The 16871-nt window shown below is 41.3% G+C and overlaps 2 protein-coding genes across 4 annotated transcripts in view; one reads left to right on the top strand and one right to left on the bottom strand.

Moving 5' to 3' along the window:
* vps52 (VPS52 subunit of GARP complex) overlaps positions 1–1533 on the top strand; it is a 29870-nt gene extending 28337 nt beyond the window's left edge. For all 3 annotated transcript variants that reach the window (XM_032519834.1, XM_032519833.1, XM_032519832.1), the window contains 2 exons: positions 247–365; positions 994–1533. In XM_032519834.1, the coding sequence (XP_032375725.1) occupies positions 247–365; positions 994–1140 (266 nt within the window). In that variant the 3' untranslated portion in view covers positions 1141–1533. The remainder of the gene's footprint in view (positions 1–246; positions 366–993) is intronic.
* Positions 1534–6564: 5031 nt separating this feature from the next.
* igldcp (Ig-like domain-containing protein) lies at positions 6565–16539 on the bottom strand. Its single transcript, XM_032519865.1, has 7 exons — positions 16373–16539; positions 15563–15606; positions 14177–14545; positions 12475–12565; positions 9895–10073; positions 7875–7928; positions 6565–7730 (listed from the first exon to the last, which is right to left on the bottom strand). Exons 1-7 carry the CDS (start codon positions 16393–16395, stop codon positions 7654–7656), a joined length of 837 nt encoding a protein of 278 aa, XP_032375756.1. The 5' UTR covers positions 16396–16539; the 3' UTR covers positions 6565–7653.
* Positions 16540–16871: the final 332 nt, after the last annotated feature.

Genomic DNA, 16871 nt, shown 5'->3' with positions numbered 1-16871 from the left:
CGACCTGGGACCTGCCATGGTCCCGACCTGGGACCTGCTATGGTCTCGACCCGGGACCTGGACCTGCTATGATAAACACAGCTCTAGGCAACTGTTTCCGTCACTTTATCCTTGGAGGGAAAATGCGAAGTCGTAACAAATTAATTTATCTGACACAAGAAGTTGAGACTGAAGACAGAAACAGAAGTCGTAGACTCGACCGGATTATTATAATTTATGATTATTAATATTTTGTGTCCCCTGCAGCTCGGATCACGCAGCTGGTTCGTGGGTTTTCCAGCACGTGGAAGCAGTCGGTGGAGTCAATGAGTCAGGACGTCATGAGGTCCTTCACCAACTTCAAAAATGGAACCAGCATCATACAGGTGAGACGGGCGGGCAGGTGAGACGGGCGGGCAGGTGAGACGGGCGGGCAGGTGAGACGGGCAGGCAGGTGAGACGGCAGGCAGGTGAGAGGGCAGACAGGTGAGACGGGCGGGCAGGTGAGACGGGCGGGCAGGTGAGACGGGCAGACAGGTGAGACGGGCGGGCAGGTGAGACGGCAGGCAGGTGAGACGGCAGGCAGGTGAGAGGGCAGGCAGGTGAGACTCATATCTCTGTCTGTCTCAGTCTCTGTCTTGTCTGTCTCTTTTGTCTCTCTTGTCTGTTTGTCTGTCTTGCCTCTGTCTCTTGTCTTTGTCTGTCTCCGTCTGTCTGTGTGTGTGTCTCTTTTTCTGTCTGACTCTGTCTTTGTCTGTCTCTGTCTGTCTTTGTCTGTCTCTGTCTGTCTGTGTCTGTCTCTTTTTCTGTCTGACTCTGTCTGTCTGTCTCTCTGTATGTCTTTCTTTCTCTGTTTCTCTCTCTTGTCTCTGTCTGTCTCTTGTCGCTGTCTGTCTATCTGTCTGTATCTATCTGTGTCTGTCTATCTGTCTGTCTCTGTCTCTCCGTCTCTGTCTCTCTGTCTACGAGACAGTGAGTGGTGTAATGAAGCAGCACTTCCTGTCCCCGCCGCAGGGCGCCCTGACCCAGCTGATCCAGTACTACCACGGCTTCCACAAAGTCCTGAACCAGCCCACGTTCCGCAGCCTGGCGGTCCGCTCGGAGCTCATCAACCTGCACCACCTCATGGTGGAGGTGAAGAAGCACAAGCCCAACTTCTGAATGGGGAACCACGTCGGCGGCGGGGAACCACGTCGGCGGCGGGGAACCCTTCCGCAAAAGCACCAGACTGGCTGTTTTTGAAGTATCAGCCTAATACCTGAAGGTGTAGGTGTCTCCTCCCCCTCCCTCCCTCCTCCTCCCACCTCCTCCCTCCCGCCCTCTGAAGAACGTGAGTCACACTGTACCTTTATTTTGGGAGACATTCTCCCTCCATCTGAAGAACAAGTCCTCTCATGGACCAGTGTCTGCACAGAGACACAAGCGGACATGAACCCAGTCCTTTCCAATGTTTCTATTTTATTTCACTGTATGTCAAAAGGTGCTGAACATAGGGTGGGGGGTGCAGATATCCATAGTAATAATAATCAAGCTGCAGAGCCACTGCTTGTCTGTTAAACAGATTTAATTTAATTTTGTAAAATTTAAGTTATAATCCTGAAGATTTTAGTCACGGTTGGTTTCTCTGGTGGTGACTCGGCCGGTGCTGTACCCTGTGATCAATAATATAAAAACCTTGATATACTTATTAAACCTGGGATCATCATAACACTGGATACATATAACCTGATATTCATATAAAACCTGGATATAATTACAATAAAAACCTGATGTATATTAATATAAACCTGGATATATATATATATAACGATACCTGATATATTAAATACGTAACGGATTATATCAGTCTCAAAACCTTGATATTATCTCTATAAAACTGGAATCTTCATATAAAGGCTGATAATCATATAACCTGATAATCAAAAACCTGGATATATTCCTACTAAAACCTGGATGACATTCATTAAACTGTACATCATATACACCTGGATACAGTTCATATAAACGGACTAGTAATTTTAATGATATTAAATAAACCTGGATACATAATATACAAACCTGGGGCAGTAAATAAAACCTGGAGATATTAATATTATAAAACCTGGAGATATTAATATTATAAAAACCTGGATATATCCATATAAAACCTGGATATATTCATATAAAACATGGATATATTCATATAAAACATGGATATATTAATATAATAAACCTGGATCCAGCGTGGGATTTTTCCAGTGTCCCATGAAGCCCAAACAGTTGTACTCCAGCGTTACCGTTACCCGGGTGACCGGCGCTGCTACCTGCGGCCCCGAAACCAGGTGCACGAGCCGGCTACTTCCTGTTTAGCACTCCGCTAACTTGAATGGGGATGAAATTATTTAATCGCGCGGCTCTCATGGAGCCAATGGATCAAATTCTAATAGTCAAGCGAGTCATTTTGCGGCGATGTGGCTCTCAAAGATAAATGTGTCTCTGCTGATTCTGATGTTAAACAGTGTGAATGTCTGATATCAGTGAGATCTACACCCAGAAACACGGGGTTATCTTCCTATTTATGAGAGGGCAGTTTGAATCCAGCACAGGAATAGAAGACCTCATCACTAACGATGGAAACTACCTTATATATATATATATATATATATATATATATATATAGAGAGAGGTGTTCACCTTAAACAGCCCTGCCTGAAGCAGTGATTAAAGTCTTACGGACTATATCTTTAAGCAAATGAAATGTGCTGGTGTGAAATGTCCCTGATTTATGGTGGAAATACAAAATCAGGACGTTTTAGTAAAGCAACACAAAAACATCTTGACTTTTGTTACGAAACACTGAACAAACGTTGGTTCTTCTTTTTGTCTTTTTAACTTAATCCGCGAGAAGAAATCCTACGTGTATAAGATTTGATTTATAACATTTTATAGTCCTGCACTAGCGAGAGGAGCTCTTGCAAACACGTGACTTGAATTTATTTTATTTTTTTTGAGCTGCGGCTTCATTGAACCTCCACAGGTGAGACTGGACGTTAAAGGGCAGCGCTGCTGATCTTCTGTATTTGTCTTCTTATTGGCTCTCAGTGCTGTCTGACTTCCTGTCTGTGGCTCACAGCTCCAACCCCATTGCAGGGTTCCCCCCCCCCCGTCCATGTTAAGTCTTAGGTGCAGCACCCGAGTTATTTTTGGCAGCACTTTAGCCAAAATGAATGTAAAATGCAGCAAAAACGTTGAAAAGAAGCATCTAACTAAAAGACTTTTCTCAGATGTAATGATTGTCGTTGGACTTCTTTAGCGAGTTGTGTGTATTTATTATCTGCTCCAGCTTTTCCAACATGTTAGATACAGATATGGTGATAATAATAGTCCAAAAGTAGCATAGACCCCTAAACCCTTCCATCAGATATGTGCATCTAGGTCGAAGTCAGAGGGAAAACACTGCATTGTTAATAGTGAGTTTCTTGGGGAACTATTTTCAGCGGCGGATTAATCCACATTTGGTGCTCTAGTGACAAAACTTGTTAACCCTCATGTTGTCCTCATGTTGTCCTCATGTTGTCCTCATGTTGTCCTCGGGTCAAATTGACCTGTATTCCTATATCAAAATAACATGATTGATTCCAACGCTCTTTGCTAAGTACACATCTCTACTTTCATTAATTTTGGGGCGTCTTATTCAATTTTATAGCATTGTAAAAAAGTACTTTTGAAATAGTGTTGAGTAAAAGTTGACATATTCCAGTCTGTGATTATCATCAACATCCATTCCTTTAATTTTAGTCTCAATAATTCCTAATTTCTGCTTTTCTAACTCAAACATTAGGGATAATTTCCTATAAATGAGGTTTATTGACCATAAATCCCAAAAATAACTGTAAAACTAAAGTTAATAAGTTAGTGTTACGTAGTGTTGAAAACGTCAAAGTGGAGTGGGTGTTGAAAAAAGGGACAAAAACGTAAGAAAAAGTTAAAATCGTCGATAAAAAGCGTCAATAAAATCGTTGATTTTCAATTTTGAGTTTGAGTCAATGTGAGAAAAACACAGAGTAGCACCAGACTGCTCCTTTAAAGAACCCCGTCCCTCTCTCTGTTATTACAGAGGGAGGGAGTCCTGAAGGCGTTGTGTGCCTTAGCTCGTTTATGTAGCTGTGCAGAGTTCATCCAGTTGCGTGTATTTTGTGTTATTTTGTGTTGTTTTGTGTTGTTTTGTGTAGCTCTGTATGCAAAGTCATTCCCGTGTGAACCAGCCGTCTGTGAGTTATTAACCATGAATAATAGAAACGTGACCGTGATATTTTGTTTGCCTGTTTTGTTTTCATTTGTTTATTATTAGACAAGAACATATTTTAATACTATCAACTGAAGAACTTAAATAACGACCGATCACATCAAACAAATCACACTTCAGTAACTACAAATCAACAGATTTTACATTTGTTTACAATAATGATCAGATGGATTTTTAATGGAAATGAAACAAACCCGTGGTTTATGAAAGACAGGAAGTTAAAGGGTAACTACTGCTTTTTTTTAACCCTATGTTCCTGTGTTTTTGTGTATAAACGACTGATGGGAACAACAACCTCCGACACTGGTCCCGTATTAAGGGAGATAAGGTGAAACAAGCTACAATGGAAGTCAATGGGACAAATGTCCAGCTGGTATTTACCTTCACTAAAAGGCTCGTTTTGCCACTGACAGACTCAGATGATTATTGTTAGTGTCTGACAACATTATGGAGAGGATTTCTAATATGTCGACCTTTCTGTTAAAGAGTAAAATCCTTTATTTGAACATGAAAACAAGACAGACTCCATGTAAATAAACAGAAAAGTCTCAGAAAAAACAGAAAAGTCTCAAGAAACAAAACAAAAAAGAGGTTTTAAAGCTTTATCTCTGAAGGCATCCTTTCCATAATGTTGTCAGACACTAAGAATATTAATCTGAGTCTGTCAGCGGCCAAACGAGCACCTTTGTGAAGGTAAATACAAGCTGGACAGTTGTCCCATTGACTTCCATTGTTAGCTTGTTTGTTTGTAGCTTCAATGCCGACTGCAGCGATCTCTCTTAACACTGGACCAACGTCAGAGGTTGTTGTTCCCATCAGTCACGTAGACTACAAAATATAGGTTAAAAAAGCGGTAGTTACTATTTAATCTAGTGAGTATGTAATTAGTTAAATAAATATGGTTATTGCATATGTGTATGCATGTACACATGTGTATGTACACATGTGTACATACACGTGTACAGACACATATACATGCACATATATACATGCACATGTATACATGTGCATGTATACATGCACACGTATACATGTGCATGTATACATGCGTATGTATACATGCGCATATATACATGCACAATGTATACATACACGTATATACATACACATGTGTACATACACGTGTACATACACATATATACATGCACATATACATGCTTATACATTTCATGTATACATGTGGCATGTATCATGTTCATGTATATATGCGTATGTACATTGGTGCATGTATTATGCGCAGTATACATGCATATGTATACATACACATGTGTACATACACGTGTCATACCTACACATATACATGCACATGTATACATGTTCATGTATACAGGCACATGTATACTTACACATATATACATGGACATGTATACATACTTATGTATACATGAACATGTACATACATTCTTTTTCCAGTGTTAGATTCACCAAACACAATTTTGTTAACTTTGTGTTTAACTTTGTTAACTTTGACATCTCCAAATTAAGACATTACAGCCGTTTTTGAATGTTCTCCCTGCATTGAATGAGCGGTTTTCAGCCTCATAGACACTGTGAGGGTTTAAAGGGCCCCGCTACACTAACTGGTGGGTTCAGGGGGCCGGTATAACCTACTCACGGGGTAGAAGGTGCAAATTTATTTGCCATGTATGATTCTGATGAAATAATATAATAATATAAATACAGATACCAATAGATCGGGAAATGCCTAATATCGGTCGGGCTTTAGCCCTGATGCCTAATTTCTAGTAGTGATAATTATTCAATCAGCTGATAAATTGAAATCATTGGGTAATTATAGTCGGCCCAGTCAAGAGATACTATTGCACAGAAAACAGGAAAAATGTTATTTACACATGTATGGATTTCACAAATTAGAGCCTGTTAATCAATAAGCATTGAGCTGAAAACACGCCAAGCCAAGCCGTGGCTCGCTGAACACGGAGCGGCCGCCGCAGCTTAACATGGCGGCCGTCGCCAAACTAAAAGTTGGGCAGGTTTAACTTTAACCGTTAAAGTACAGCCCGAAAATGTCAGCAGCCAATCGGTAACAGAGTCCTCCACTCCCGTAACATGTTGACCTGAATTTCTTCCTCTGCTTTAAGCGAATGAAAACGCCTCCCGGCTGCAGAAAGCTGTATTTCTAGCGGTGTTTTTCGGCGTTAGAAGTGCTGGTATTTGGTGTATTTCTGAATTCTGAATGGAGCCAAGCTAGCTGTTCCCCCTCTACTTCCAGGCATCGTGCTAAGCTAGGCTAACCATGTCAGGACTCCAGCTTTATATTTGAAAACAGGGGGGGGGGGGTCACAGTTCGCTTCCAAATGAAGGAGAGAGCCAACAACAGAGCATTTACCAGCCTGCAAGTTCACCCTCACACACAATTTTAAAATGTGTGTGTGTGTGATTTAAGGGACGATGATGTTCATATCCATAAGCTGTCTGTGTGACATCATCAGTCTGTGTGACATCATCAGTCTGTGTGACATCATCATCTCTCCTTCACTCGCTGCTTTAAAATTTTAGAAACACTAAAGCAGAACCAGAAAACCTGAGACGTAACGTTGGCGTTGCTCCATTATTTTGGATATTCTGTCCAATAAACAGGCGGCTGTCTAACTACTAACTAAATGAATTACGCAACGATGTTGTAACTTCGCCCCCGAACCGCACAGAGTCCACCGAACTATAGGTGTGAAAGCACCAACTCTCGGAACAAGTGAATCATTATATCCCCCCAAAAAAATGCAGATTTTAAAACCTATTTTCTTCTCAAACAGTAAATTTCAGCCTTGTCTCCACGTCAACGTGTCGAACACAAATACTTTAAACTTCAAATCACATCTCACACACTCTCTCACTCTACTTAAGTTACAGTCGACCCTCCCACACGCGGCTCATCGGACCCGTTAAGAACCTTTAGATCAGGGGTGTCAAACGTACGGCCCGTGGGCCAGAACCGGCCCACCAGAGGGTCCAGCCGGGCCCACTGGATGACTCTGCAAAGTGTGAAAATTGCAGGGAAAATAATAGATTTCAATTCCAAATTCACCACTTAAATCTCAGAGAATATCCGAGTCCTTTTCCCACAAATGTACGACTTTAATCTTAGAAATTCCTCTTTTTCTCAGAATATTAACCCCCCCCCCTCTCTTGGGTCCATAATATAATAGTTTTTTTAGACAATGGCCCCAGTTTCTGATCTGTCTGGACTGGTTTACTGGTCCGGCCCACTTGAGATCATATTAGGTCTGTGGCCCATGAACCCCCCTTGACACCCCTGCTTTATATGATTTGCTGGCTATAGTAAAAGCCAGCAAATCATATAAAAAATAGATATATTATCGTGGAGTTGTTATGCATCTATGTGCAGTTGTTTTGCAGAGGAGGTCTTCTCACAGCAGGAGAAGAATCTGGAAACCCGTGAGAAGAAGAGACGAGACGAGGAGCGCTGAACAGCTGCTTCTGGCATCTGGAAAACATCCGAGGGAGGAGATGGAGGGTTAAACCAGATCCAGAGCACATTGATTTTAGATATTTTTCAACCATCATTCCCTTCATGTGAGTCGTCTTTAAGTTTGCTTCGTGTGTCAGAATGTGAAAGCTGTCGTCTCACCTGCTGCTGCCTGATTCTCCTGGCTCTGGTAGGATTTCCGAGCCGTGTGTTTTCCTGTGAAACAGCGAACAGTCGCATGTGACATCGATGCAAATCGTCATAATTCAAAACCGCTTGAGGTGAGATTTAAATTATGCTCGTCGATCCAGTCTACACAAACCGGGGCATGGACCCGGAGGCAGAACTCAGAGCAGGTAAAGTAAAATATTCAGCTTTACCAGGTGTGTACATGCTGCACGGCTTAAAGGGTAACGTTTGTTTCCCTGGTTCCTGGTTCCTGGTTCCTGGAGCCTATTTTCCTTTGATTTTGTGTCTTAAGTGACTAAACTAGTCCAGTAAGGAGAAGGATCGCTGCAGGCCGCAGTGGAGCCACTCGGGGGAAATGTGCATCGTCAATTTCGTCGACTAAAAGTTGTGTTTTTTGCGTCTGACGGGCTTATGTTAATATTCTAAGTGTGTGACAACACACTTAGAATATTAACATATTTATATTAATATAAAGAGATTAAAAAATACAGAGATTAAAAGGATCTCTACAGAGATGCACCTTTTTGTTGAAGAGTAGGATCCTTTTTACTTATCCCTCATGTTGTCCTCGGGTCAAATTTGACCCATTTTTTAGTTTTTTCATTAAAAAAATGGGCCTTTGAAATAAGATGAAAATGTCAAGATTAGTAATATCTATAATAATAATAATAATATAACCCTCGTGTTGTCTTCGAGTTAACATGAACTCGTCCTTCCAGGTCAAAATTGAAAATGAAATTTTTTTTGTGCTTTTCCAATGTTTTTGTTGCTTTTTCTGATTTATTTCTCATTTTTTCCAGCTTCTGGTGCTATTTTCTTTTTTTAAAACCTGAGCTGGTTTAATAACAGGTTCTACACTTATTCTTTGAATTCATGGTCAACAAACCTCGTTTATATAAAATTATACATACATACATACTACGTTTTGTAGTTAAAAAAGGCAGAAATGATGAATTATTTTGACTAATTAAGATCAGAGGGTGTTGAGTGGATCTCAGATGGATCGATGTCAGAGTTTAGTCCGGATACTGTTTTGAAACCATTAAAAAAAAAAAAAGAATTCAAATGCTATTTACCTGACGTATGTTGTATGGAATCATCCATGTTATTTTTTGGGCAATTTGGTTGAAAGAAATCCATATTTTGGATATAAAACACTTTAAAACGGGTCAATTTGACCCGAGTGGCAACACCAGGGTTAAACCAACTCAGCTTTTTTTTAAAAAGCACCAAAAGATGGAAAAAGTGAGAAATAAATCAGAAAAAGTGACAAAAACATTGGAAAAGCACAAACATTTAGTTATATAAATAAATTGACCCGTTGTCCTATATCAATGTTCTTTTTAATTCCCCAAAATAACATGATTGATTCCACACAACGCTCTTTGGCACGTACACATCTCTACTTTCATTAATTTTGGGCGTCTTTTATAGAATTTGGAGGAAACATGGAAGTGCTTTTAAAATAGTATTGAGTAAAAGTTATTAAGTAAACATATTCCAGTCTGTGATCATCTAATAACATCCATTCCTTTAATTTTAGACTCAATAATTCCTAATTTTTGCTTTTCTAACTCAAACATTAGGTATAATTTTCCTTAAAATTAGGTTTACTGACCATAACTTCCAAAAATAACTGTAAAACTAAAGTTAATAAGTTAGTGTCACGTAGGGTTGAAGACGTCAAAGAAAGTGACAAACATTGGAAAAAAAAGGGTTGAAAAAAGGGACAAAAACATAAGAAAAAGTTAAAAATATTGATTACAAAAGCGTGACCAAAAATGTTGACTATCAATTTTGACAGGAAGACGACACAAGAGTTAAAGACACAAAACAGAGAAAAGCTGAAAATCCTCTCATTATAGAAGCGTTAATTAGAGACTATCAGTTTGTGTTTTTTGGCTTGATGAACGACTTCGACGGTCTAATATGGTGAAGATGAAAGTTTGTAAGACTACGTAAAGTTTACGTGACGGATGAACCGTCCGCTCACCGTTCACGGAGAGCTGCACGGTGCTGACGGCGAGCCCGTCGGCGTCCAGGACCTTGTAGGTTCCCTGGTCGGCGCTCGTCAACCTCGTGATGGTCAGCTGCTCGCCCAGCGGGTGCTTCTGCAGCCGCGGCGAGTCTGCGTCGCCCCGCATCCACAGGTCCTCCCACTCAGAGCCGTTCCTGCAGACCAGGGATCAGACCAGGGATCAGGATCTGTCAGTGGGCGAACCCTAAAACCTCGCCGCAATATCCACATCTTATTCATTTTATTGATTTTTCCACATCGCCCAACTTTGAGTTAAAGTTTGTCCGCTCAGCGAGGACAACATCTCGACTTTCCACAGATCTTATTTGCTTGTTACTATTTACTCATCATTCCCATTCTCACATCTCACTTATTATTTTTTATTTACTCATCATTCCCATTCTCACATCTCACTTATTATTTTTTATTTACTCATCATTCTCATTTCCTATTTCAGAACTGTTCACATTTGTAATATAATAACATGATACTATTTATCCCAGTATCCTTTGCACTAGGCTCCACATGTAAATGATTTTATTGAACTCTTCAATGCACTCATCCCTCTATATTGTTTCTGTTTAGAGTGTGTATGTATTGTGTATATATTAGTGTGTATATGTTGTGTATATAGTAGTGTGTATATTTTTGTTTTGGTGGTTTTGTATGTGTAACCACATTGTGAGCAACGATGCTCCAAAGAAAAATTCCTGGTATTTGTCCTCATACCTGGCCAATAAAGCTGGTTCTGGTTCTAATTCGGGTTCTGATTCTGGTTCTGGTTCTGGTTCTGATTCTGGTTCTGGTTCTAGTTCTGATCTGCCAGTGTGTGTGTGTGTGTGTGTGTGTGCGAGTAACAAAAGGCGCCTCGGCGTAATGAAAGCCTGAGGTGACTCGTTTGATTGAAGGTTTTACTCTGAAGTTAAAGGCTGTGAACGTGACTTCCTGGCTCCTCTGTCTGCTGTGGATCTTAAAAAACCCAAAACTAGACTAGAATGGAAAACCTTTATTGTCATTATACACAAGAACACAGTACCTGTGCAACGAGATTGAAGCAACCCCTTTAGTGTTGACACAAAAATATAAGAAATATGTAAAATATCAAATATAAAGTCAAAAATATGGGGGGTGGGGTGAGTCCGGGGATATACTGTATACGTAGAGATGATTAATAGGTACCAAAAACGAATGAAATTCCAAGATTAGATTAGATTCAACTGCATCATCACTGTGCAGGGTATAAAAACCGAAAAATGCAGTTTGCGTTCAACGAGAAGTGCCAAAAAAAACGCAGAAAATGCAACGTGATAGACAACGTATAAGACAGGTGGAGCATATAGGACAAGAACTATATCGCAGTGTTATAAGAGCAGAATAAGTATATGTATATGCAATAGGAACAATGGACAGATATGTGCAATGTAGTAACATTACATAGAATAATATAGACATATGCAGTGTAATAACAGACTATATAATAAGAAAAGCAGAGTAAATGTGGATAAACGGATGAGATCTAACCTACTTTGGGAAAGTCCCCTAACATAAATGAATGTATTCCCACAGCCTGCGGGATCTGGTCTCTGTTGACTCTCTGTTGTGTAAGCAGACGTCACCGGGTGGATCGTAACGTTTCCCAGCAGCCTGTAATCAGGCCGTTTGGTAAAACTGTAATCATGTAAGTCGAGTGTGGCGGCGGAGACGAGACGCATGGATAAAAGAAGAGACGGGGATATTTGAAAAGAAGAAACGTGAGAGCGTGCATGAGTGCATGTGGGTGTTGAACTGTTTCGTTTCTCGGTGATTACAGCCCCCCAAACCCGTTCCCACTCCCAAAACCACCGTTGGGGGGGGGTCTCTAGCCCCCCCCCAGTAAGGGCGTGCGTCCCATGTAGACTTGAGTCCTCTGCAGTGGTCCCGGTTCTGCGTGCCACCCCCCCTCTCTCCCCCTTTCCTGTCTCTACAAAAGAAATTATACCTCGACGCTTTGCTATTAAGATGGAGGATTTGCACTTTGTTGTGTGTGTGTGTGTGTGTGTGTGTGTGTGTGTGTGTGTGTGTGTGTGTGGTGTGTGTGTGTGTGTGTGACAAGCATAGTGTGAGCGTGCACATTTCCTAAACCCTCGTGTCGTCTCATGGTTGAAATTTCATTTCAACGTTTTGTTATTTTTTCTCTACACTTTCCTCGACGTTTTTGTCAATTTTTATTCCAATTTTTCTGTCACTTTTTTGAAGTTTTTTTTTTTTTAATTATGTTTTAGTCAATTTTGCAACATTTAACAATTTTTTCATATCAAAAAAGAATGTTTTTGTTGATTTTTTTTAAATTGTATTTTCATTTTTAGAGCCGATACAATAAAAAGGGGAGTTCACATATATCTGACTGCTTGAGTTGGTTGATGAAAACCATGTGTGGTATAATAATATAAAAGTATAATAATAATAATAATAATAGTATAATGATAATGACTAGAATCGTGGACAGGATAATGACAGTGAAGTGAAGATTCCCACCCCTGATGCTCGAGGCTGGGACCTGGACTGTAAGGAGCTCACCTGCCCTGGAAGACCACTCTCACAGAGTGCCGGGTGTACAGATCCAGGACCAGGTCCTCCCCCGGACCGCGAGACTGGAGGGATTTGTGGTCTGAAGAGAGAAGAACGAGAGTAAAGACGTCAGCGTTGTTTAAGCCAAATTTAAAAAAATAAAAAAAATTAAAAAAAAGATGAGACGACGGGAGATTTAAAGAGAAAAGAGACGACGACAGAGAAAGAAAAAGAGAAAACTCCGAGAGAATGACAAGAAAAGATGAGACACGGGACGAGAGACGGGAACGATTATGTTTAAATTAGAGATGACGTGGTGTGTGTGTGTGTGTGTGTGTGTGTGTGTGTGTGGTGTGTTGTGTGGTGTGTGTGTGTGTGTGTGTGTGTGTGTGTGTGTGTGTGTGTGTGTGTGTGTGTGTGTGTCTGTGTGTGTGTGTGTGTGTGTGTGTGTGTGTGTCTGTGTGTCTTTCTACATTTTGGTCACATTTCTGGGATTTGCTTTTCCAACGTTTTCTTCACATTTTCGGATTCCCTTTTTCTGACGTTCTGTCACTTTTTCTCCAATGTTTGTCGCGCTTCTTTTCGACAGTTCACGTCGCTCTTTACAACGTTTGTAGTGATTTTAGGAAGTTTTTGTCATTTTTTGGGGGGGGAAATCTTTGCTATTTTTCTGACGGATTTTTTTCTATTGTGTTGTGTGTGTGTGTGTGTGTGTGTGTGTGTGGGTGTTGTTGTGTGTGGTGTGTGTGTGTGTGTGTGTGGGTGTGTGTGGTGTGTGTGTCTTTTGCGTTTTTGTCACATTTTTCGGATTCGCTATAGTTTTTCTAGACATTTTCTTGCTTCTTTCACCTCTTTGTTTTGCACATTTTGTTTCATCCTTCCTGTTCTGGATCTTACTGTTTTTCCAGCTGTTTTCCTTATCCCGAAACCAGAACACAGCAAATGTCGAGGAAGACTCTTCTTCACTAGCAGCGGTGCAGCATTGATTTTTGCGGTTTTTTTGTCGCTCTTTTCGGCATTTGTTGTTCGACCGTATTTGTCCCATTTTTCAGGATTCTTTGAGGTTCATGTCTCTCTCTTTTCGACATTTTGTCGCTTCTTTTGCGTTTTTTGACGTTTTCTTGCTCCTTTCTCTTTCAACATGATGCTAACAAAGTGCTGCTAACGTTATGTGGCTAAAGTTAATATTCCAACCCCCCCCCCCCCTTATCATCTTGAAGTTTGTTTGCTTCTTTCTGCGTTTGTGTCCTTTATTTACCGTTTTACTCGGGGAAGGTTTGTCGCTTTTTTGTCGCTCTTTTCAGCATCTGTTGTTCGACCGTATTTGTCACTTATTTCAACGTTTTTTCCCCCCATGTATTTACATTTGTCCCATTTTTTTTTTATTTTTTTTTAGGATTCTTTGAGGTTTTTGTCTCTTTTTTTTCAACAATTTGTTGCTTCTTTCGCGTTTTTTGACCACTTTTTTTTTTTGCTTCTTTCTCATTTTGTTTTGTATATTTTTTTTAATAAATCCTGTTCTGTATCTTAATGTTTTCCAGCTTTCTTCCTTAATCCGAAACCAGAACACAGCAAACGTTGAGGAAGACTCATTTTCACTAGTAGGGAACGACACCAAGTCGAAGTCATTTTAAAACCCTAGAAGATTTGGGGTTTTTGATTAAATAAAAACCTGGATGTGAGATGAAGAAGAACACCACCATGGACTAACCGAACACGGACAGCTTGACGCTCTGGATGAAGACCCTGGTCTTCACGTCCCCGTGTCCGTCCACCACCATGAAGCTCTCGTATCGGCCCGTGTCTCCGATCTGGACGTCGCTGATGATCAGGGAGCAGTCCCCGGAGCCCAGGTTCTCCTCGGGAACCTCCACGCGGCCCCGGAACTCCTCGGCCTGCCACCGCCGCGCCCCCCGCTGCTCGAACACGGTGTCGGCCGGCGTGGCCCACTGGACGTGGCAGGGGGGGGGCGCGGCCCGCTCGCCCAGGCGCCGCTTCCAGCTGCAGGGAAGGACCGCCCGGTGCCCCACCAGGGAGGAGACCGACAGGGAGTCAGGGGCGGGGGGGAGGGAGGAGGAGTCTGAAAGGAGGAGGAGGAGGAGGAGGAGGAGGAGGTAAGGCAGCTTTATCTGTAGAGCACATTTCAGCAACAGGGCGATTCAAAGGGCTTTACACAAAAGAGATAGACATGGTGTTATCTCAGTTAGAATCATAGCTGGTCTGATTTGCATTGAGAGATGATTTTATGGAAGGTGTGTGTGTTGTGTGTGTGTGTGTGTGTGTGGTGTGTGTGTTGTTGTGTGTGTGTGTGTGGGTGGTGTGTGTGTGTGTGTGTGTGTGTGTGTGTGTGTGTGTGTGGTGTGTGTGGTGGTGTGAGAGTGGAGAGTGTATGTGAACATGTGTGTGTAGGAAATATCCCTGCCTGTGTGTGTTTGCAGCTCTGTGTGTGTTGTGTGTGTTTTTGGCGTTGTAGCTGTGTTTGTGTATGTGTTTGATTGTTTGTTTGTGTATCGGAAATATTCTTGTGTGTGTGCGGCTTTGTAGCTGTGTGTGTGTGTTTGCAGCTCTGTGTGTGTGTGTGTGTGTGTGTCCATGAAATAACTGGCCTTTAATAATTAAAAAATCTGCCTCTATGGGGATTTAACATTGGGGGGGGGTTGACTGTGGAGTGGGGTCAGTGCATGAATCTATCAATAGAACGATTTTCACAACTCATGACTTCTTCAATTCAGTTTACAAGCCAAACCGTTACCCCCCCCCACACACACACACACACACACCTGTGGGGTGGTGTTGTGGAGTGTGTGTGGGGGGGGGGGGGGGGGGGGGGGGGGGGCTCGGCTCTGAGGTGACCGATTCAGGTGATCGGCGATGACGGACCGCGAGCTCACCAAAAAACTACGTGAAAATACTTTATAGTCTAACGATGTTAGTTAGTGGTAACGATGTGAAACAGACGGCGGGCGGGAACGCAGCCTGGAGCTGTTCTAACGATGTGATGACATCATGATGACATCACGATGACATCATAATGACATCATGATGACATCACTATGACATCACGATGACATCACGACATGAGGCTGCTGATACTCACCAACCACGCTGCCAATCAGGAAACAGTGGAGAGCCACGAAAACCCTGAAAATATTAAAGATTCATAAGAAAATCAAACAAGACGCCAATCCTGCTTTTTCTACAGTGTACACACATATATATATATATATATATATATATATATATACAGCACATATATACATTTATACAGTACATATATACACAGTATATATACTATATACTGTGTATATAACATATACTGTATATACAGTATATGTTATATACACAGTATATATACTATATATTGTGTATATACTATATATACAGTATATGTTATATACTGTATATACAGTATATGTTATATACACAGTATATATACTATATATTGTGTATATACTATATATACAGTATATGTTATATACTGTATATACAGTCCCATAATAATGTCATATACTGTGTACTTACCTGACTTTAAGATATTTAGTTGTATTATTTCCTGATATTATGATGTGATATGTAATGTGAAACCTAACCAGCCTCCCTGGTCTTAACCCTCCTGTCCCTGTCTCTAAGTTTCGTTTCTCCGGTAACGAGACCGTCAGCTGTCCACGCGCTGCACGGACTGTGCAGAAAGAGACGCAGACGCTTTTATTTTGGAGATTTGTCCAATCCTGCAGCCTGTAATAATCCCATCCACTGCCACGTTTAACTAGAGACAGCTGGTTGGGATTATTCTGCATTAAAAACAGTGGTAAAACATTAATATTAAAAAAATAAAAAAAACACACAGTAAAGACTCCAAAAATGGCTGTAAAGGAGCCTCTAGTTTCAAAATAAAGCGTAATGTTACCATTGTTGCTTTCTGGGTTTCATTGTGTCCTCTGTGTCTGTCCTGTCCTCTTGTCTGTCCTCTTCTCTGTCCTGTCCTCAGACGGTCCACGAGCTCATCTGGTGCGTGTTTCTGTTTACGCTGCTGAGCGTCACGCTGCAACAGCTGAGCGCTGCAAGTTTCGACTTCCGGTATGGTTGTGGTGCACAAAAATAAAGAATTTTTTTTTTTTTTTTTTTTACATAGGTTTCAAGATGAATGTTGAAATATTGTTACTGTTAGAAAATATGCTTATGCCTGACAACATCCCCGTTGTGTGCGCATGCGCTCTGTCTTGTCATATCACAAGTTACATACAGTGTCGACGGTGGTGGTGGTGGGGGGGTGGGGGGGGGGGGGTACACTGATAAGTTGCAGACAAAGTTGCAGGTCAAAGGGACGACAACACATGGGTTAACAAACAATGCTTTTATTTGAAGCATTTTCCGGTTATATCACCGATCTCCGCAGAATCGAAACC

This window comes from Etheostoma spectabile, chromosome 7 (genome assembly GCF_008692095.1).
Source record: "Etheostoma spectabile isolate EspeVRDwgs_2016 chromosome 7, UIUC_Espe_1.0, whole genome shotgun sequence".
NCBI classification, from domain to species: Eukaryota; Metazoa; Chordata; class Actinopteri; order Perciformes; family Percidae; genus Etheostoma; species Etheostoma spectabile.
This window is presented reverse-complemented; position numbering and strand designations above follow the sequence as displayed.

What these genes read in the sequence shown, in the direction of transcription:
- igldcp (XM_032519865.1), bottom strand. Translation starts at nt 16,395, where the DNA reads ATGAAACCCAGAAAGCAACAATG. An exon ending in AAACCCAGAAAGCAACAATG is followed by an intron (nt 15,607 to 16,372) that starts GTAACATTACGC and finishes TAATATTTTCAG; the next exon opens with GGTTTTCGTGGCTCTCCACT. An exon ending in GGAGAATCAGGCAGCAGCAG is followed by an intron (nt 7,731 to 7,874) that starts GTGAGACGACAG and finishes GATGTTTTCCAG; the next exon opens with ATGCCAGAAGCAGCTGTTCA.